Genomic DNA, 15,335 nt, shown 5'->3' with positions numbered 1-15,335 from the left:
AGCATAGCGTCCCTGGTCCTTGCATGGATGGAGAGTGAAGTATGTACAAGTAATGGTTTCCCTGCCTCTTTGGATGGTCCGGTCTAAAGGACAGGTCAAGCACACATAATCCTCCTGCACCACCCAGCACAATTCTTCTTTGAGGTCTCCATGGGATGATGCAACTCAGCACCAGGGCCTGTACAGGGCTGTGGCTATTTGCTGCAATCCAGTCCTTTACTGGGAGCCTTTGCATTAGGTGGCTTGTTTGTTTAATAGTCCATGGAAGGTGTCATCTCTGTAGTGGTTAACAGGACAGCAGGGGTGATGTGCTATCAACAATAGAGGTCAGCCGTTTTAGGCATGCCAGTTGGCTGTCATCAAAGCTAGCTAGCACCTTTGGGTGCTGACACACCACAACCTGAAAAAGCGACGAGGAGTCCTGTGGCACCTTATAGACTAACTGAAGTGTAGGAACATAAGCTTTCGTGGGCAAAGACCCACTTCGTCAGATGCATGTAGTGGAAATTTCCAGAGGCAGGAATAAATATGCAGGCCAGGATCAGGCTGGAGATGACGAGGTGGATCCAATCAAGGAGGATGAGGCCCACTTCTAGCAGCTGATCTGGAGGTGTGAATTCCAAGAGAATAGAAGCTGCTTTTGTAGTTAGCGAGCCATTCACAGTCTTTGTTTAATCCAGAGTTGATTGTGTCAAACTTAAAGATGAACTGTAGCTCAGCAGTTTCTCTTTGAAGTCTGGTCCTGAAGTTTTTTTGCTGCAGGATGGCTACTTTTAGATCTGCAATTGTGTGTCCAGGAAGATTGAAGTGTTCCCCTACAGGTTTTTGTATGTTGCCATTCCTAATATCAGATTTCTGTCCATTGATTCTTTTACGTAGGGACTGTCCTGTTTGGCCGATGTATATAGCAGTAGGGCATTGTTGGCACATGATGGCATATATTACGTTGGTGGATGTGCAGGAGAATGTACCAGTGATCAGCCATACTGTCACCTGGTCATCTTCAGTTAGTCTATAAGGTGCCACAGGACTCCTCGTCGCTTTTGCAGATTCAGACTAACACGGCTACCCCTCTGATACTTCACAACCTGAAAGTTCCTCGTTGAGTCTGGCACCAATGCTGGGCTACTTTTGGAGCTTCCTTCTATCCAGTCACATCCCCAGGCTCCCTACTAAGACTCACTTTACCTTTCCTATTATGGGAAAATAACCAGGGATGACTTTTATCTGTTTGTTGGCAATATGTATAATCTAGCGTGTGTTTTTGCAACCCTCTCTCTCACATCTCCATCTAAACTGAAGGCTGGAGTAGAGAGGGTCTAACTCTCTGAGCCTCCCAGTCCTCTTCCTTTATCCTGTTGGAGGAAATGGCCATGTATGATCCACTGAGATCAGCTATCTCCGTGATATTTGGGTCACATGACCAAGAAGGCTTCTTTGTGATTGTCCAATTCATAGAGAGCAGAGCAGTTCAAAATATAGGTTGAAATCCGGGACATTCTGGTTCAGAAACATCCATGGTCCAGCAGAACCACCGATATCAGGGTACATCTACACAGCAAAGTTATTTTGAAATAACAGCCCTTATTTCGAAATAACTTTCCTAGGCTGTGTCTACACTGGCATGAATTTCCGGAAATGCTTAAAACGGAATACTATTCCATTTTCAGTTTTTCTGGAAAAGGAGCGTCTACATTGGCAGGCTGCTTTTCCGGAAAAGCCCTTTTTCCGGAAAAGCGTTTGTGGCCAATGTAGATGCGCTTTTCCGGAAAAGAGCCCCGATCGCCGTTTTCGCGATCTGGGCTTTTTTCCAGAAAAGACTACTGGGCTGTCTACACTGGCCCTTTTCCGGAACAGTGTTCCGGAATAAGGACTTATGCCCGAGCGGGAGCAGAAATTTTTTCCGGAATAGCGGCTGATTTTGTACAGTAGAGCATCGTTGCTTTTCCGGAAATTCAAGGGCCAGTGTAGACAGCTTGCAGCTTATTCCGGAAAAGCGGCTGATTTTCCGGAATAAGTGGCCCAGTGTAGACACAGCCCCTAGTGTCTACACAGCCAAACCGCGAATTCAAAATAGCAGAGCACTTATTTCGAATTTGGTAAACCTCATTCCACGAGGAATAACGCCAAATTCAAAATAGCTATTTTGAAATAAGTGCCTTCTCAGGGTGCCCTGGTGCCAGTTTGGCCTCAACCAAGAACACTTCTCTCCCTCCCCCTCTCCTCGGAGCCCGTAAAGGGGTTGACTCTCGCCACAGTGCCTGTGCCAGCTCCAAGCCTGACGGCCCTGAGCCAGCAGTCACTGCCCCTGACCCAGTGGCCCCAAAACATGAGCCAGCAAGCCACTGGCAGCCAGCCTTCCACCGCTCCCCAGGAGCAGTCTGCCAGCTCCCAGGAGCCTGCCAGGGCCCGGAGAAGGCGGGCGCCTTCCTGGTCCAGGGTGGAGATCATGGACCTTATTCAGGTTTGGGGGGATGCCCCCAATGTCCATGATCTCTGCACTAGACAGAGGAACATGGCCGCTTATGGCAGGATATTTCGAAATAACTCTGTAGTGTATACATACCCTTTGGCATGTAGGTTTTTTTGGTAATGTAACTGCACTCAAAAACAAAACAATGCAAAACTTTAGCATCTATGAGTCCCATTAGTCCTAGGGTTTGTCTACATCACCACTTTATTGTGCTGTAGTGTTCTCTCCTAGGGGTGTGAAAAAACACACCCTGGCATAGCAAGTTACAGCACTGTGCAGCGCCAGTGTAAGCCAGTTCTCAGCATTGTTAGCTGCTCCCCTCGTAGAATTGGTTTGCATTGGGGGAGCTCTTGCTGAAAGCACTGACATGGCAGTATAGCCAAAGCCCTACTCTGATTTGTCAATCACTAAGACAAGCGAGTTCGTTTGCATTTACGGGAGATAAAGCTGCCCACTTCTTCTGTGCAATGTTACCAGAAAGTGAGAATAGGGCTATGTCTACACTGGCCCCTTTTCCGAAACGGGCATGCTAATTTTCCAGGTCGTGATAGGGAAATCCGCGGGGATTTAAATATCCCCCGCGGCATTTAAATAAAAATGTCCGCCGCTTTTTTCCGGCTTTTAGAAAAGCCGGAAAAGAGCGTCTACACTGGCCCCGATCCTCCAGAAAAAAGCCCTTTTCCGGAGGATCTCTTATTCCTACTTTTTTCCGGAGGATCGGGGCCAGTGTAGACGCTCTTCTCCGGCTTTTCTAAAAGCCGGAAAAAAGCGGCGGACATTTTTATTTAAATGCCGCGGGGGATATTTAAATCCCCTGCGGATTTCCCTATTACGACCTGGAAAATTAGCATGCCCCTTTCGGAAAAGGGGCCAATGTAGGCGAAGCCTTAGGTGTTTGCGTAAGACTTTTGTAGCCAATATTGCGAGGTGTTTACGTGCCAGGTACGCTAAATATTTGTATGCCCCTTTGTGCTTTGGCCACCATTCCAGAGGACATGGTTCATGCTGATAATGTCCGTTAAAAAAATAATCCATTAATTACAGTTGTGACTGGATTCCTTGGAAGATCTGACAAAATATAATGATACCTACAGCACGTGACCCAAGGGACAAGGTATGTGGAACATACTTTCTGAAAAAGCAATACTTGGATATGGGATCTATAGAATCTGAGCCATCAAAAAGGAAAATCAATCATCTGCTGGTGGCATCTGACTCAGATGATGAAAGTGAACACCGTTTTGGATTGTTATTTAGGAGAACCTGTCCTCCGCATGGATGCATGCTTTTTGGAATGGTGATTGAAGCATTAAGGGGCATATAAATATATAATGTAAATATCTTGCAACGCTAGCTACAACAGTACCAAGTGAACACCTGTTCTCACTTTTAGGTGACATTGTGAACAAGAAGTGGGCAGCACTATCCCCTGCAAAAGTAAACAAATGCGTTTGTCTAGGTGACTGGCTGTACAAAAAATAGGACTGAGTGGACTTGTAAATTCTAAAGTTTTAAGTTGTTTTATTTTCAAATGCAGGGTTTTTTATATCATTCTACATTCATAAGTTCAATTTTCATAACAAAAAGACTGAACCACTGTTCTTGCATTAGCTGAACTGAAAAATGCTATTTTGTTTACAATGCAAATATTTGTAATAAAAAATAAATACCAAGTGAGCACTGTACTTTTTGTATTCTGTGTTGTAATTGCAATCAATATATTTGAAAATGTGAAAATCATCCAAAATATTTAAATAAATTGTATACTATTTTTAATGGTACTTTAATCATGATTATCTTTTAATCACTCGACAGTGCTAGTTTTCCTTTTTTCCTTTTTTTCTGGCCTCTTTTTTTCCTCATATTTCATTATTTTCCTCTTCCCATTCCCAATAGTTTTAAAAAATTAATTTTTATTTTCAAAATGTTTGGGAGAAGAGAAGGAAGAAGAAAATAAAAAACAGGAAATAAATGTATAATTTTTTAAAATAAAAAAACAAAACACTTAAAAGTTATTAAAATAGGTTCAAAATGAAAATAACTGTAGAGAATTGACATTTTTCATAAATTTGTAACCATCTCACAGAGAGAGCCTTCCAGGCCATAGACGGCCTACAGTATCATTCAATCTGTTTTCTGTGCTCACATGGCCACTAACCCTACAACACAGGCTATTTGCACAGACAAAATGACTTGTATGCCAAAAGGGTAAGAACACCTGCTTTCTGGAGTGAATTGATAAAGGATTTCTGCATCCATTGAATGATAATCTGCTACTACTTGCTTCTTACTCGCTTCTGCAGCTTTGTTTATCTCTTGGTTAGAATAATCTTGTTATTCTGAGAGGGTCTAAATTGCTGAGATGACACATCTATGCATCTGATGAGTTGTAATGAAACGCCTCGTCTTAGGTGTGGAGCCATCACCAGGATCTCTTTTCTCGTCCGGTTATTTTAGGGTTTTTAAACATATATGGTGTCTAGTTAAATTCAAACATACACTATGAGCAAAATGATGCTCTGTTTGTTTTACGGGGATTTCTGGATTATTTTCAATGTCCAATGCCTGTTAAACATGCATGGAAAATGGCAGGGTACGGGAAATAATCATCATTTTTGCAGGGCTGAAAGGTTAGACTAGGTAGAGATACTACAGGTTATCTTCTGTTTCCTTAGTAAGATTCTGAAATGACCGGGTGCTCTCATTTCAGGGTAAACCTAAATCTGATGGACAAGAACCTCACAGTGAGTCATGTTTTACCTTGTTCAATGTAACTACTTGTCTAGTGTTTTATTTCCCTTTTACAACTTAGTTACCCCCTAATGCTTAATTCTGTTCATACTGTGTTAGATGTAGATGCCCAACTTTTCAAAGTCAAGTATGGTCAACAGGTCACAGACATTACAAATGTTTAACTTCTTGCCTGCAATTTGTGTGCATGCTTAACTAGATACTTGAGTATGTGAATACAAGATTTCTATGTGCACTTTGGGTATCTGCATGTGTAAGGTACATGCATGTCCCTGTGATTCTTTAGTTTAATAATCTGGACCAGCATCTGCAACTTGGATTGTGAATTTCCTGTCTGGCTGATCAGTGTAAACAACTATGGTGTCCTTCCACCGAGTGATTTCTCCTGTCTGCTGCCAACTTTGGAAATGGTCTTTTCCAAGCAGAACATCTTTGCGTATATCTCAGATGTGTCTCCTTTCACTATGCCTGGTTCCCAAAATGAAGCTGGAAACGAGGAATGGATGGTGCTATAGAAGTGGTTACACAGGTGGAAAAGAAGAATCCTATTATTAGTAATTTTATAATGGCAGATCTTTCTAGCTGTAAAGCACTTGTTAACTGTCAGCGCTTATCAAGAAGACTGAAATATTTTGGAAATATCATGTTGCCACTGTTCAACCTTTACAGTCCAGTGGGTAGTGTCTTTCATTGCCTAATGGAAAAAAGGTGTACTTTTGGATTTGCTTCCCTATGTGAGAATGGCTCTGAGAGTGTTTTAAAGGCATTATGGAAAGGATTTTGGGTAGGGTGGGCCTATGGTGTTTCTTTATTCAAGAGTAGCTCTTCTGGACAATAAGGGTACGTCTACGCACCAGCGTTATTTCAGAATAGCATCAGTTATTCAAAAGTAACGTATTGCACATCCACACAGCAAGCCCATGATTTAAAAATTAATTCAAAATAACAGGCTCCTTATTCTGACTCCTGTAACACTCATTGTATGAGGAGTAAGGGAAGTCAGAGGAAGGATGCTCTGTTTCGAAATAAATGCTGTGTAGATGTGTCCAAATTTGAAATAAGCTATTTCGACTTATGCTATGCAGTTAGCGTAGCTCAAGTTGTGTAGCTTATTACTAGTTTAGCCCTGCTGTGTAGATGTGCCCTTGAGGACTCACACAAACAGACTCTAAAAAAAGATTGAAAAATAAGGGGTGTGATCAGTAGGGGAAAGGACGTAACTATACATCTAGGTAAGTAATACCTTTGCAATAAGTAATTTGACTGTTGTTTGCTTTGTGAGAGGGAAGCCTAGGATGGTATGTAGATTGCGTTTTGCGGTTTTTCTTGTCACAGGGGCATTCACAGAAATGTTTCAAAGAGCTTATGAGTGCACCCTAAAGCAAGGAGCTGTGATCAGCATCTACTGCGCTGCCGACCCAGACTGGGCTCTGCAGTATCAGTCAATGATTCCAAAACAGAAGTCTAGGTAGGAGATAGAATGAATCTTTCATAGCAGAGTCCTACTTACAGCTCCTGGAAAACTCTGAGCCCTGTTCTGCCTGATCGCAGCTCTGCCGAAACACACATTTCTCAGCTCCAGATCAGTTTCCCTTCCCCTGTGCATTCTCACAAGCAACATTTACCTGTGGATCATTGGTGGCTTTGGGTCATCTCCCCCGGAAGCTTATTTATTGTCCAAATTCCAATTTGCTCCTTTTGGTGAGATCCCAATCAGTTTGCTCCCTGCCTCCATTTGCAAGGCCATCGGAGCCCCTATTTGGTAACTTGGGATGGGATCCCCTGAGCGCACCTGATCAAGCGCTGCAGAGCCATCCCTTTGGATGTCGGAACACGGCTTCGGGTCATCACAGCCTCACCCTTAGTATTCCCTGGGCCTGCTTCAGCAAGCTGCTTACAGAGTCTTAAAGTGGAGGCATGTGCTTAGGCCTCCTCTTGGTGAGGTGCATATCTGCAAACAATTGCAAGGCCATAGTTTTGTTCCTGCCAATGCCGGGAGAATGGCTATTCATACCAATAACTACATCCACATGTGAACAAGGACACTGTCGACGTGAAGAGAATTAGGCATTGCTCATTCTCTATTCCTTCCTCACACTTTCCTGTACTCTTGTAAAATGTATTAACCAATCAGGGAGCTGAAATGCCTTGTGAGGTAGGTGACCAATAACACACCACAAACAATGAACAGTGCATAATCAAACGGCTGAAATCTGCCTGTATGAACTATTCAGTCAATACCTGCCTGCAACAAATACAGTCACATGCATAAACCAGGCTTGGGTAGGGAAGACTAAAAAGGGCTACATTGTTGAATTCAAACACCTTTACTTCACTACTGTGACTTGTCTGTAGGACAGTAGCAGCTTGAGGCCTAGCCCAATATTGGGACATGATTATGCTAAGTGCTACACATGCGCATGGTAAGTCCACTCTGCCCTCCTATTTTGGGATGAGGAACGGAGCCTAGGTCATCTGTGCTTTCGTCCTCTACAGACTGTTTATTTTGCTTTTCATTTGGCAGCTGTAACATCTAAACCCCACTTGCTCAGACATGGCATAATCAGAATCTGAGCCTTTCTTTATGGGACTCTCTCTCTCCCAAGCAAGATCCCAGTACTGTTATGCACAGAAGTAAACTTCTTACTTACCCATTTCTAGACTGTGGTTTTCCTGCTTCTGAATCATCTGTCTCTCGTTGATGTGAAGTTACAGTGCTTGAAAGATGGTCTGGGGTTTCCTCCTGGAGTTTCTCTGTCTCCCAATCCTCCTGTGATACAGGAGACCACTCAGGGTATGTAGATATGCCAGAAATAGGCAGTTGTGAGGTGGGGAAAGAGCCATCTTCGTATTCATGATTTCTTGAATGTGTGACCAGCTCCACCAGTCCAAAAGAGAAACAGAAGAACAGAAACACTGCTAGCATAATGGCTTGTCCTAACCAGCCTCACCTGCCTCTCACTCTCCTCCCTGAAGCTCGGACTGAGTTACTTCTGGAATGCCCCCGTCATATTTTTTATGTTAAAAGTTTGGAAGAGGGAAAACAAATCTTGTAACAAAGAGAGGAAACAGCTTTCAGCCCTCACAGCGACTGTGGAAATGTCAGAGGCCACCAAACAATGTGAGGCTGGGTTCCTGTGGGGAGCTCAAGAGACTAAGAGAGGGGAGAAAAGAAGTGGGGGAAGGGTCATCGTTTATTCAAGAAACGTCTGATTTTGGCTGCCTTCTAAACTTATCTGTGAACGGTCTTTATCAGCAGCCTTCTCCCTCGGGCACAGGAAAAGGATGTTGCTTTAAAGGAAAGGAAAAGAAAATATTGAGTGGTATAGCAGATTTCCAGTCTGGTGTTCCCAAACCCAAGAACATGTCACAAATCAACCTGCTGTAGACTCTGCTCACACATTACTGCTATGATCTAAAGGCAAGCAGGCACTAGTTATAATTTTTAGCATAGTTATGGTTCAAGTTATTTCGTCTCACCTCTGGGTGGGTAATACTCTGAACAGAGTGATGAGAGAGCCTGGGAAATAGATATTAATACATCGGCAGAGATTTCTTTTCATACATTGGATGGGATTTTCACAAATATTCACTGTTAGTCTAACTGTCCCCACTTTGAAGTCAAGCAGCATTTTACACTACAATGTAGTAAGCTGAGGGTCAGTAACATGGAGTCAGCAGGCCTAAATAGAGGCCTGTAACATGAAAACAGCAACAGGCCTGCAATGTAGTGAGCAAGACTTTGGTTCAGCAACACAGTAATCAAGCAAGGCCTGAGTGATAACTGTGTGAGCGGGTCAGTTAGGGTGTAAGGAGGCACCAGGTGGAGACTGTAAGCTAAATGGGAGTAGCGGAACATCTTAGTAAGGAATGTCTTGGTACAAGAAGTTTTGCACATACTGATCTGAGTTCAGGACTATGTCGAAACTGACAGGATGATGAATAGAAGTTAAGCCCCCTTGCACAAGGTGAGGGTGGTAACTAGGCAACAGAGGGTAACAACCTGGTACGTAAAGAAGTGATATCAGTTGTTTTTACCTGTCTACAAAAGGACACTGCAAAGGGTGCTCTCCAGCTGACCTTGGGGGGTGGTGCACTAGGTTCCTAAACAGCAGGTGTCATTGCCTGAGCCTTACAGAATGCACAGTGGCTTAACTCTGACTAACCGTTGTTAATATCTGTTATATGGCAATAGGCCTGCTCGGTGTTGGTACCGTGTCACCATGGGCCAATAGTGTAGTGATGTAATATTGTAGGATCTCTGTTGCCAACTATTAGAGCTTCGCATTTGACAATAAACCTGCTCAACTGATTTCAAACCTTTCCTGCATCTGTTGTTTCCGGGGGCTCTCCGAGATCTTTTGTGTTGACCCAAGTGCACGATGTCTGACACTCTAGATAAAGGCAGCACTGATAGTTACACATGCAGCCGAAAGTTTATCATCACCGATGGAGTAGAGGTCCTGTCAGGAGCGCACCAGGACAACCCCGAGAACCCTGACCAGACAAAGCTGAAACGCTGACAGCACAGACCACCAAAGTGCAACACACAGGTGCACCAATGCTGAGCACGTCTGAAAATCCCGGCCTGGAGCTCCTCTCTTTGCACCTCTGTTGAGGATGGACCGTGTATGATGTGTTGCTGTGTGTTCAAGTAGCATGTTTGCTGACAGCTACCAGAAAGGAGCGACTGAGATCCTGGCACATGTCACCCTACTTAGAAATGGCAACATCTACGGTATCTTGATTATCGCTGCATCAGAAGTGTTGGCAAATGTTGACTTTAATCATAATCATTGAGTGGATTATGCTAGTACTTTAAGGGAAGTGGGGGGTTGCAGTACGAAACCCTCTTGTGTTTGAGGATAGAATTTGTCGGAAAGCCGCTACAGAAAACCGTCCAAGATTGGTGCGCTGGTGCATATTTGGATTCCGAATTGTTAGGTCATGCACTGAATTGACATACAATAATTCTGCGTGTCCGTTGGTAGGTGATTTGTGAACCTGTTTGATCCATTCCAGAGCAGCTTACAGGTAGGGAGCATAGAGTCCTAACTCTACCCCCAGCCTTCCAGATGGTCTTGGAAGGGTCCACCATTGGAATTAATGGAATTGAACCCACTTTGGGCTGAGTTTGGCCATCTCTCTTTTTTGACTGCCTCCCTTTCTACTTGACAGTAGTAACCAGACTGAAGGGAGAAATATCATTTTCTGCCTGTCAGCCTTCTGAGTCCCCAGTAGATCTGAGCACTATGGCCAGCCAACAGCACCTGAGCACCCAGAAGGTACGTGGTGCAAAACAGACATGAGAAAATGCATGTCCAGAGACATGAAACCACAAGGTAAGATTCTAGATCTGCAGCTCTAAAAGTACCAAGCATCCGCCTTCCTGTCTTTTTGTTGGGCTTCATGTTTGAGGGCATCCCCTTATTGCCTACCTCACTGGCAATGTGCGACTATTTCATGAGCTACGGTCCAGATACAAATGTACTTGTATTATAAGTCACTGTCAATGTTCAAGGTACTTTGTACACCAGTGACATATGCATTATGTATATGTGTCAGCTGAATCCCTTTGTTGACAAAAAACAGAACCAAACATGAAGGCTCTTAAAGCAAAGTTGCTATATAATAACATGGGTTCTAAAGGAAGGATTTTGGGCTGCAGCTAATAATTATTGTTCCAGTTGGTACCTACTTCAAAACCCCATGAAGCTTATCTTGCATTACATTGACTCTTGTCTCATTGGTTCAATCCTTCTCCTCAGATTAGACATATCACACACCGAGTAAATGGAAGAATTTGTGTCCTATAACTGCTTTGGAGTCTCTAGTCCTCATCTCTTCTCTTTAGTGTATTAAAATTTATTCCATGCAGCTTTTAAGATATGCTGCTTAGAAATGAAGCAGCCAAAACATGGGGATTACACATCCATTTGCATATTAATAATGAAACACATTTGTTATGATACTTACAAAAGATGCTGAAACATTGACTGTCCCGGAGACTGCGATCTATTTATGGACCTGGCACAACAAGGACAGCCACCATGTATAAAGGATGTGTGTGAATTATTAAAACATGCACTCTTACTAACAAAACTTAATATTAATCCCATTTTAGTCTTGGCTGTCCTGATTCTGGGACTTGGAATAGGAAGCATAACTCACCTGCTGCTTCCTATTTCCAGCAGCCAGCTCTGGGCTTTCAGATTTATTCTCTCCCTGCTCTAGAGGAGCAGGTAAGAGCTCCCATTTTGGAACATGATACCTGCAAACTGCCTACACTGACTGGAGGCATCTGAAGCAGCCCAGTAGGACCATGCATAGTGATTGAAGCGTAGTTCAGTCTCCACATCTATTCATCCCTTGGGTTTGCCAACAAGGACAGCCATTGTGAAAGTAGGTTTTATGACGGACACCTGCCCACCAAGAACTGGACTGATGCCAACTATCCTCACAAAGGCCACCTCACAGCCATTGAATGGCTCTTGGTCATTGCCCAACTCAGCCAGACTGAACTGTCATCCTACCTGAAATTTGAACCATGTGGAGAAGGGTGTTACAAGGAAGATGGAGAAACATTGTTCTGCTTGGCCTCTGAGGATAGGACAAGAAGCAATGGGATTAAACTGTAGCGGGGGGGTTTAGGTTGGACATTATGAAAAACTTCCTAACGGTCAGGGTGGTGAAACACTGGGATAAGTTGCATAGGGAGGTTGTGGAATCTCCATCTCTGGAGATATTTAAGAGCAGGTTGGATAGACATCTATCAGGGATGGACTAGATGGTGCTTGTTCCTACCGTGAGGGCAGGAGATTGGACTCAATGATCTCTCGAGGTCCCATCCGGTTCTAGGATTCTAGGTGATAAAAAGTATCAAAGGGGAAGCCGTGTTAGTCTGAATCTGCAAAAGCGGTGAGGAGTCCTGTGGCACCTTATAGACAAACCGAAGTGTTGGAGCATAAGCTTTCGTGGGCAAAGACCTACTAGGTCAGATGCATGTAGTGGAAATTTCCAGAGGCAGGTGTAAATATGCAGGCCAGAATCAGGCTAGAGATAACGAGGAGGATCCAATCAGGGAGGATAAGGCCCACTTCTAGTATCTGATCTGGAGGTGTGAATACCAAGAGAGGAGAAGCTGCTTTTGTAGTTAGCTAGCTATTCACAGTCTTTGTTTAATCCTGAGTTGATTGTGTCAAACTTGAAGATGAACTGTAGCTCAGCAGTTTCTCTTTGAAGTCTGGTCCTGAAGTTTTTTTGTTGCAGGATGGCTACCTTTAGATCTGCAATTGTGTGTCCAGGGAGATTGAAGTGATCCCCTACAGGTTTTTGTATGTTGCCGTTCCTAATATCTGATTTGTATCCATTTATTCTTCTACGTAGGGATTGTCCAGTTTGGCCGATGTATATAGCAGAGGGGCATTGTTGGCACATGATGGTATATATTACATTAGTAGATGAGCAGAAGAATGAACCAGTGACAGTATGGCTGATCTGGTTAGGTCCTGTGATGGTGTTGCTGGTGTATATATGTGGGCAGAGTTGGCACCGAGGTTTGTTGCATGGATTGGTTCCTGAGTTAGTTATTATGGTGCGGTGTATAGTTGCTGGTGAGAATATGCTTCAGGTTGGCAGGTTGTCTGCGTGCAAGGGCTGGCCTGCCTCCCAAGGCCTGTGAAAGTGAGGGATCATTGTCCAGGATGGGTTGTAGATCACTAATGATGCGTTGGAGAGGTTTTAGCTGAGGACTGTAGGTGATGGCCAGTGGTGTTCTGTTGGTTTCTTTCTTGGGCTTATCCTGTAGCAGGAGGCTTCTGGGTACACATCTGGCTCTGTCAATCTGTCTCCTCACTTCCTCATGTGGGTATCATAGTTTACAGAATGCTTGTTGAAGATCTTGTAGGTGTAGGTCTCTGTCTGAGGGGTTGGAGTATATGCGGTTGTACCTCAGTGCTTGGCTGTAAACCATGGATCGTGTGGTGTGTCCGTGTCCAGGATGGAAGCTGGAGGCATGCAGGTAAGCATAGCGGTTGGTAGGCTTTCGGTATAGGGTGGTGTTTGTCGCCTCTCAGATGAGTCTCTCCGCTCAGTTTTCACTTCAATGGCATCTGCTTTTCAGGAATTGATCTTTAGCTGGTGATTGTTTGTTCTTTCCTGTGTGGTTCTGATCATTAGCAACATTTCATGTGCTCTGACCACTTCAAATGCTACAATCAAGACAGAATTCCAGGTTAGGAGCAACATTCACATACAGATACACCTGACTTAACGATACCACCTTTCCTTTCTCCCACCCAGATTACCTTGCACTGTGGTAAGGATATAATCATATCAGAAGTACTTGAGTTCTTCGGCATCGAATGTAACCAGAACTTTGGTGTGGAATCCCTTTAGAACTGTAAGATCTAAACTAAAAATATCTGTTTGGCTATTTTTTGTACTCCTCAGACTGGGAAATCGATCATTGAAGGCCAAAATGAGGTGTGTACCTCCCCATCAACAGAGGTGAAGAAGATCTTTGCCTAAGAGCTTGTCTACATAGGAAAATTGTTCAGAATAGCTGTTGTGGAATAACCTATTCCATATTAGCTCCCTCAGTTCTGCGGGTAAAAAGGCACTTTATTTCAGAATAGTGTGTGCTTACAAAGTATACTGATTATTTCACAATAAAGTAACTTTCTGGGATTTGTAAAATTCTGGGCTTTTCTCTGTATAGAAAAATTCTTAAAAATAATTCTTCTTTGCACATGGCAAAAAAGGGGAAACTATACAAGGAAAAAGAAAACTGGTTTTCAAAAATACATATGTTTTAATTAATCCAAGTAAGTCTGAAATTCAGTCTATTGTGCTTGATAAATTGTGATTATAAACATGAATGGTTTGCACAATGAGCTAGCCTTTTAAAAAACTCTGAATGCAAGAGTGGTTTTAAAGACCATTTATTGCTACAGAAACCCATATTTTGGTTTTAGATGTCTGCATACAGATTGAATAATTGAAGCGGTAAGGATGGGGCATTAACGGAATAAATATTCATTAGCTATTGATTTCCAAGCCTGGAAAATGCTGCCTTGTGCTCTGTCTTATGATCAAGTATGCATGTACCTACCCACCTCTCAGAGCTGGAAATGAGGAAACCGTTAACTTATGCAGATGGACTCAGAGAACAGCATGAAGAGTGCAACATGTTCTCCCAGCAAGTCTTGCAGCACAGGAAACCAGGAAATGGCAAATTATTGACACTGCCTTCTTGCTTTGCTTTTATTGCCAAATTTCTCTTACAAATATTGGTGGAAAGATAAGCATGAAGATCACTGTACCCAGAATGTTTCACTTCTTGCATGCATGCCCTGTATTCTGCATGGTAGCTGGACTTTGTACTAGTCGTTGCATGGGAAAGAATAACTGATTTATTCGTTAGCTATGCAAACAGCTCATCTCATTTTAAAATGATAGAGAAGTAAGGCAAGATTCTTTCCTAGGGGATGTGAACACTATGGAGCTCTTTCCCACTTCTCTAATGTATCTAGAATTGGCTGCAGCAGAGATAAGATCCAGTCTGACACAACCTATATTTTGTGTACACAAAGCCTGCTGGCCAAATGACATCTGTCGGCCACAAGCACATATGATTCTCTTTCCATGCCCATCCTCCAAACTAGACGTCACACACCATTGAGCTATGTAGATACATTGTGGGAAGAGATTTCACGCTAAAATTCCACCCTGTTATTTGGTCTCTGTTGCTCAATGCACCATTGATCCATACATGCACAGTCTCCTCCTACGTGCTTCCCTCTCAGAGTACAGAGGCAAAGTGAGTTCCTCATCTACCTACCACAATGCAATCGGGTCCAAAGCAGAGGGAAGTGGGCAGGCAGTGGAATACAAAGAGGAACCAACCATCTCAAAGACCCTCCAGTTACAATAAGGAAGTGCTGAAGAGACTATACTGCTGAGACAACTTCTGGGAAAGATTGTCCCACCAGGAGCCAGTCATCCAGATACAGGACTGCCATAAACCCATGGCATCTCATCTGGGCCACTACTGCTGTGAACACTTTTGTGAACACTCTGGTCACCATCGCGAACCCAAAGGGGACAACAC

General features: G+C 43.5%; 1 protein-coding gene across 1 annotated transcript in view; it reads right to left on the bottom strand.

The window, feature by feature from the left end:
* The window catches only part of MMRN2 (multimerin 2), a 52,132-nt gene extending 43,778 nt beyond the window's left edge, over positions 1-8,354 (bottom strand). The window contains exon 1 of the mRNA XM_014578735.3: positions 7,876-8,354. Coding sequence (XP_014434221.3) covers positions 7,876-8,150 — 275 coding nt within the window. The 5' untranslated portion in view covers positions 8,151-8,354. The remainder of the gene's footprint in view (positions 1-7,875) is intronic.
* Positions 8,355-15,335: the final 6,981 nt, after the last annotated feature.

This window comes from Pelodiscus sinensis, chromosome 8, assembly GCF_052426305.1.
Source record: "Pelodiscus sinensis isolate ZL-2025 chromosome 8, ASM5242630v1, whole genome shotgun sequence".
Classification (NCBI taxonomy): Eukaryota; Metazoa; Chordata; order Testudines; family Trionychidae; genus Pelodiscus; species Pelodiscus sinensis.
The sequence above is the reverse complement of the archived record's forward strand: the minus strand, read 5'-3'. Positions and strand labels throughout refer to the sequence as shown.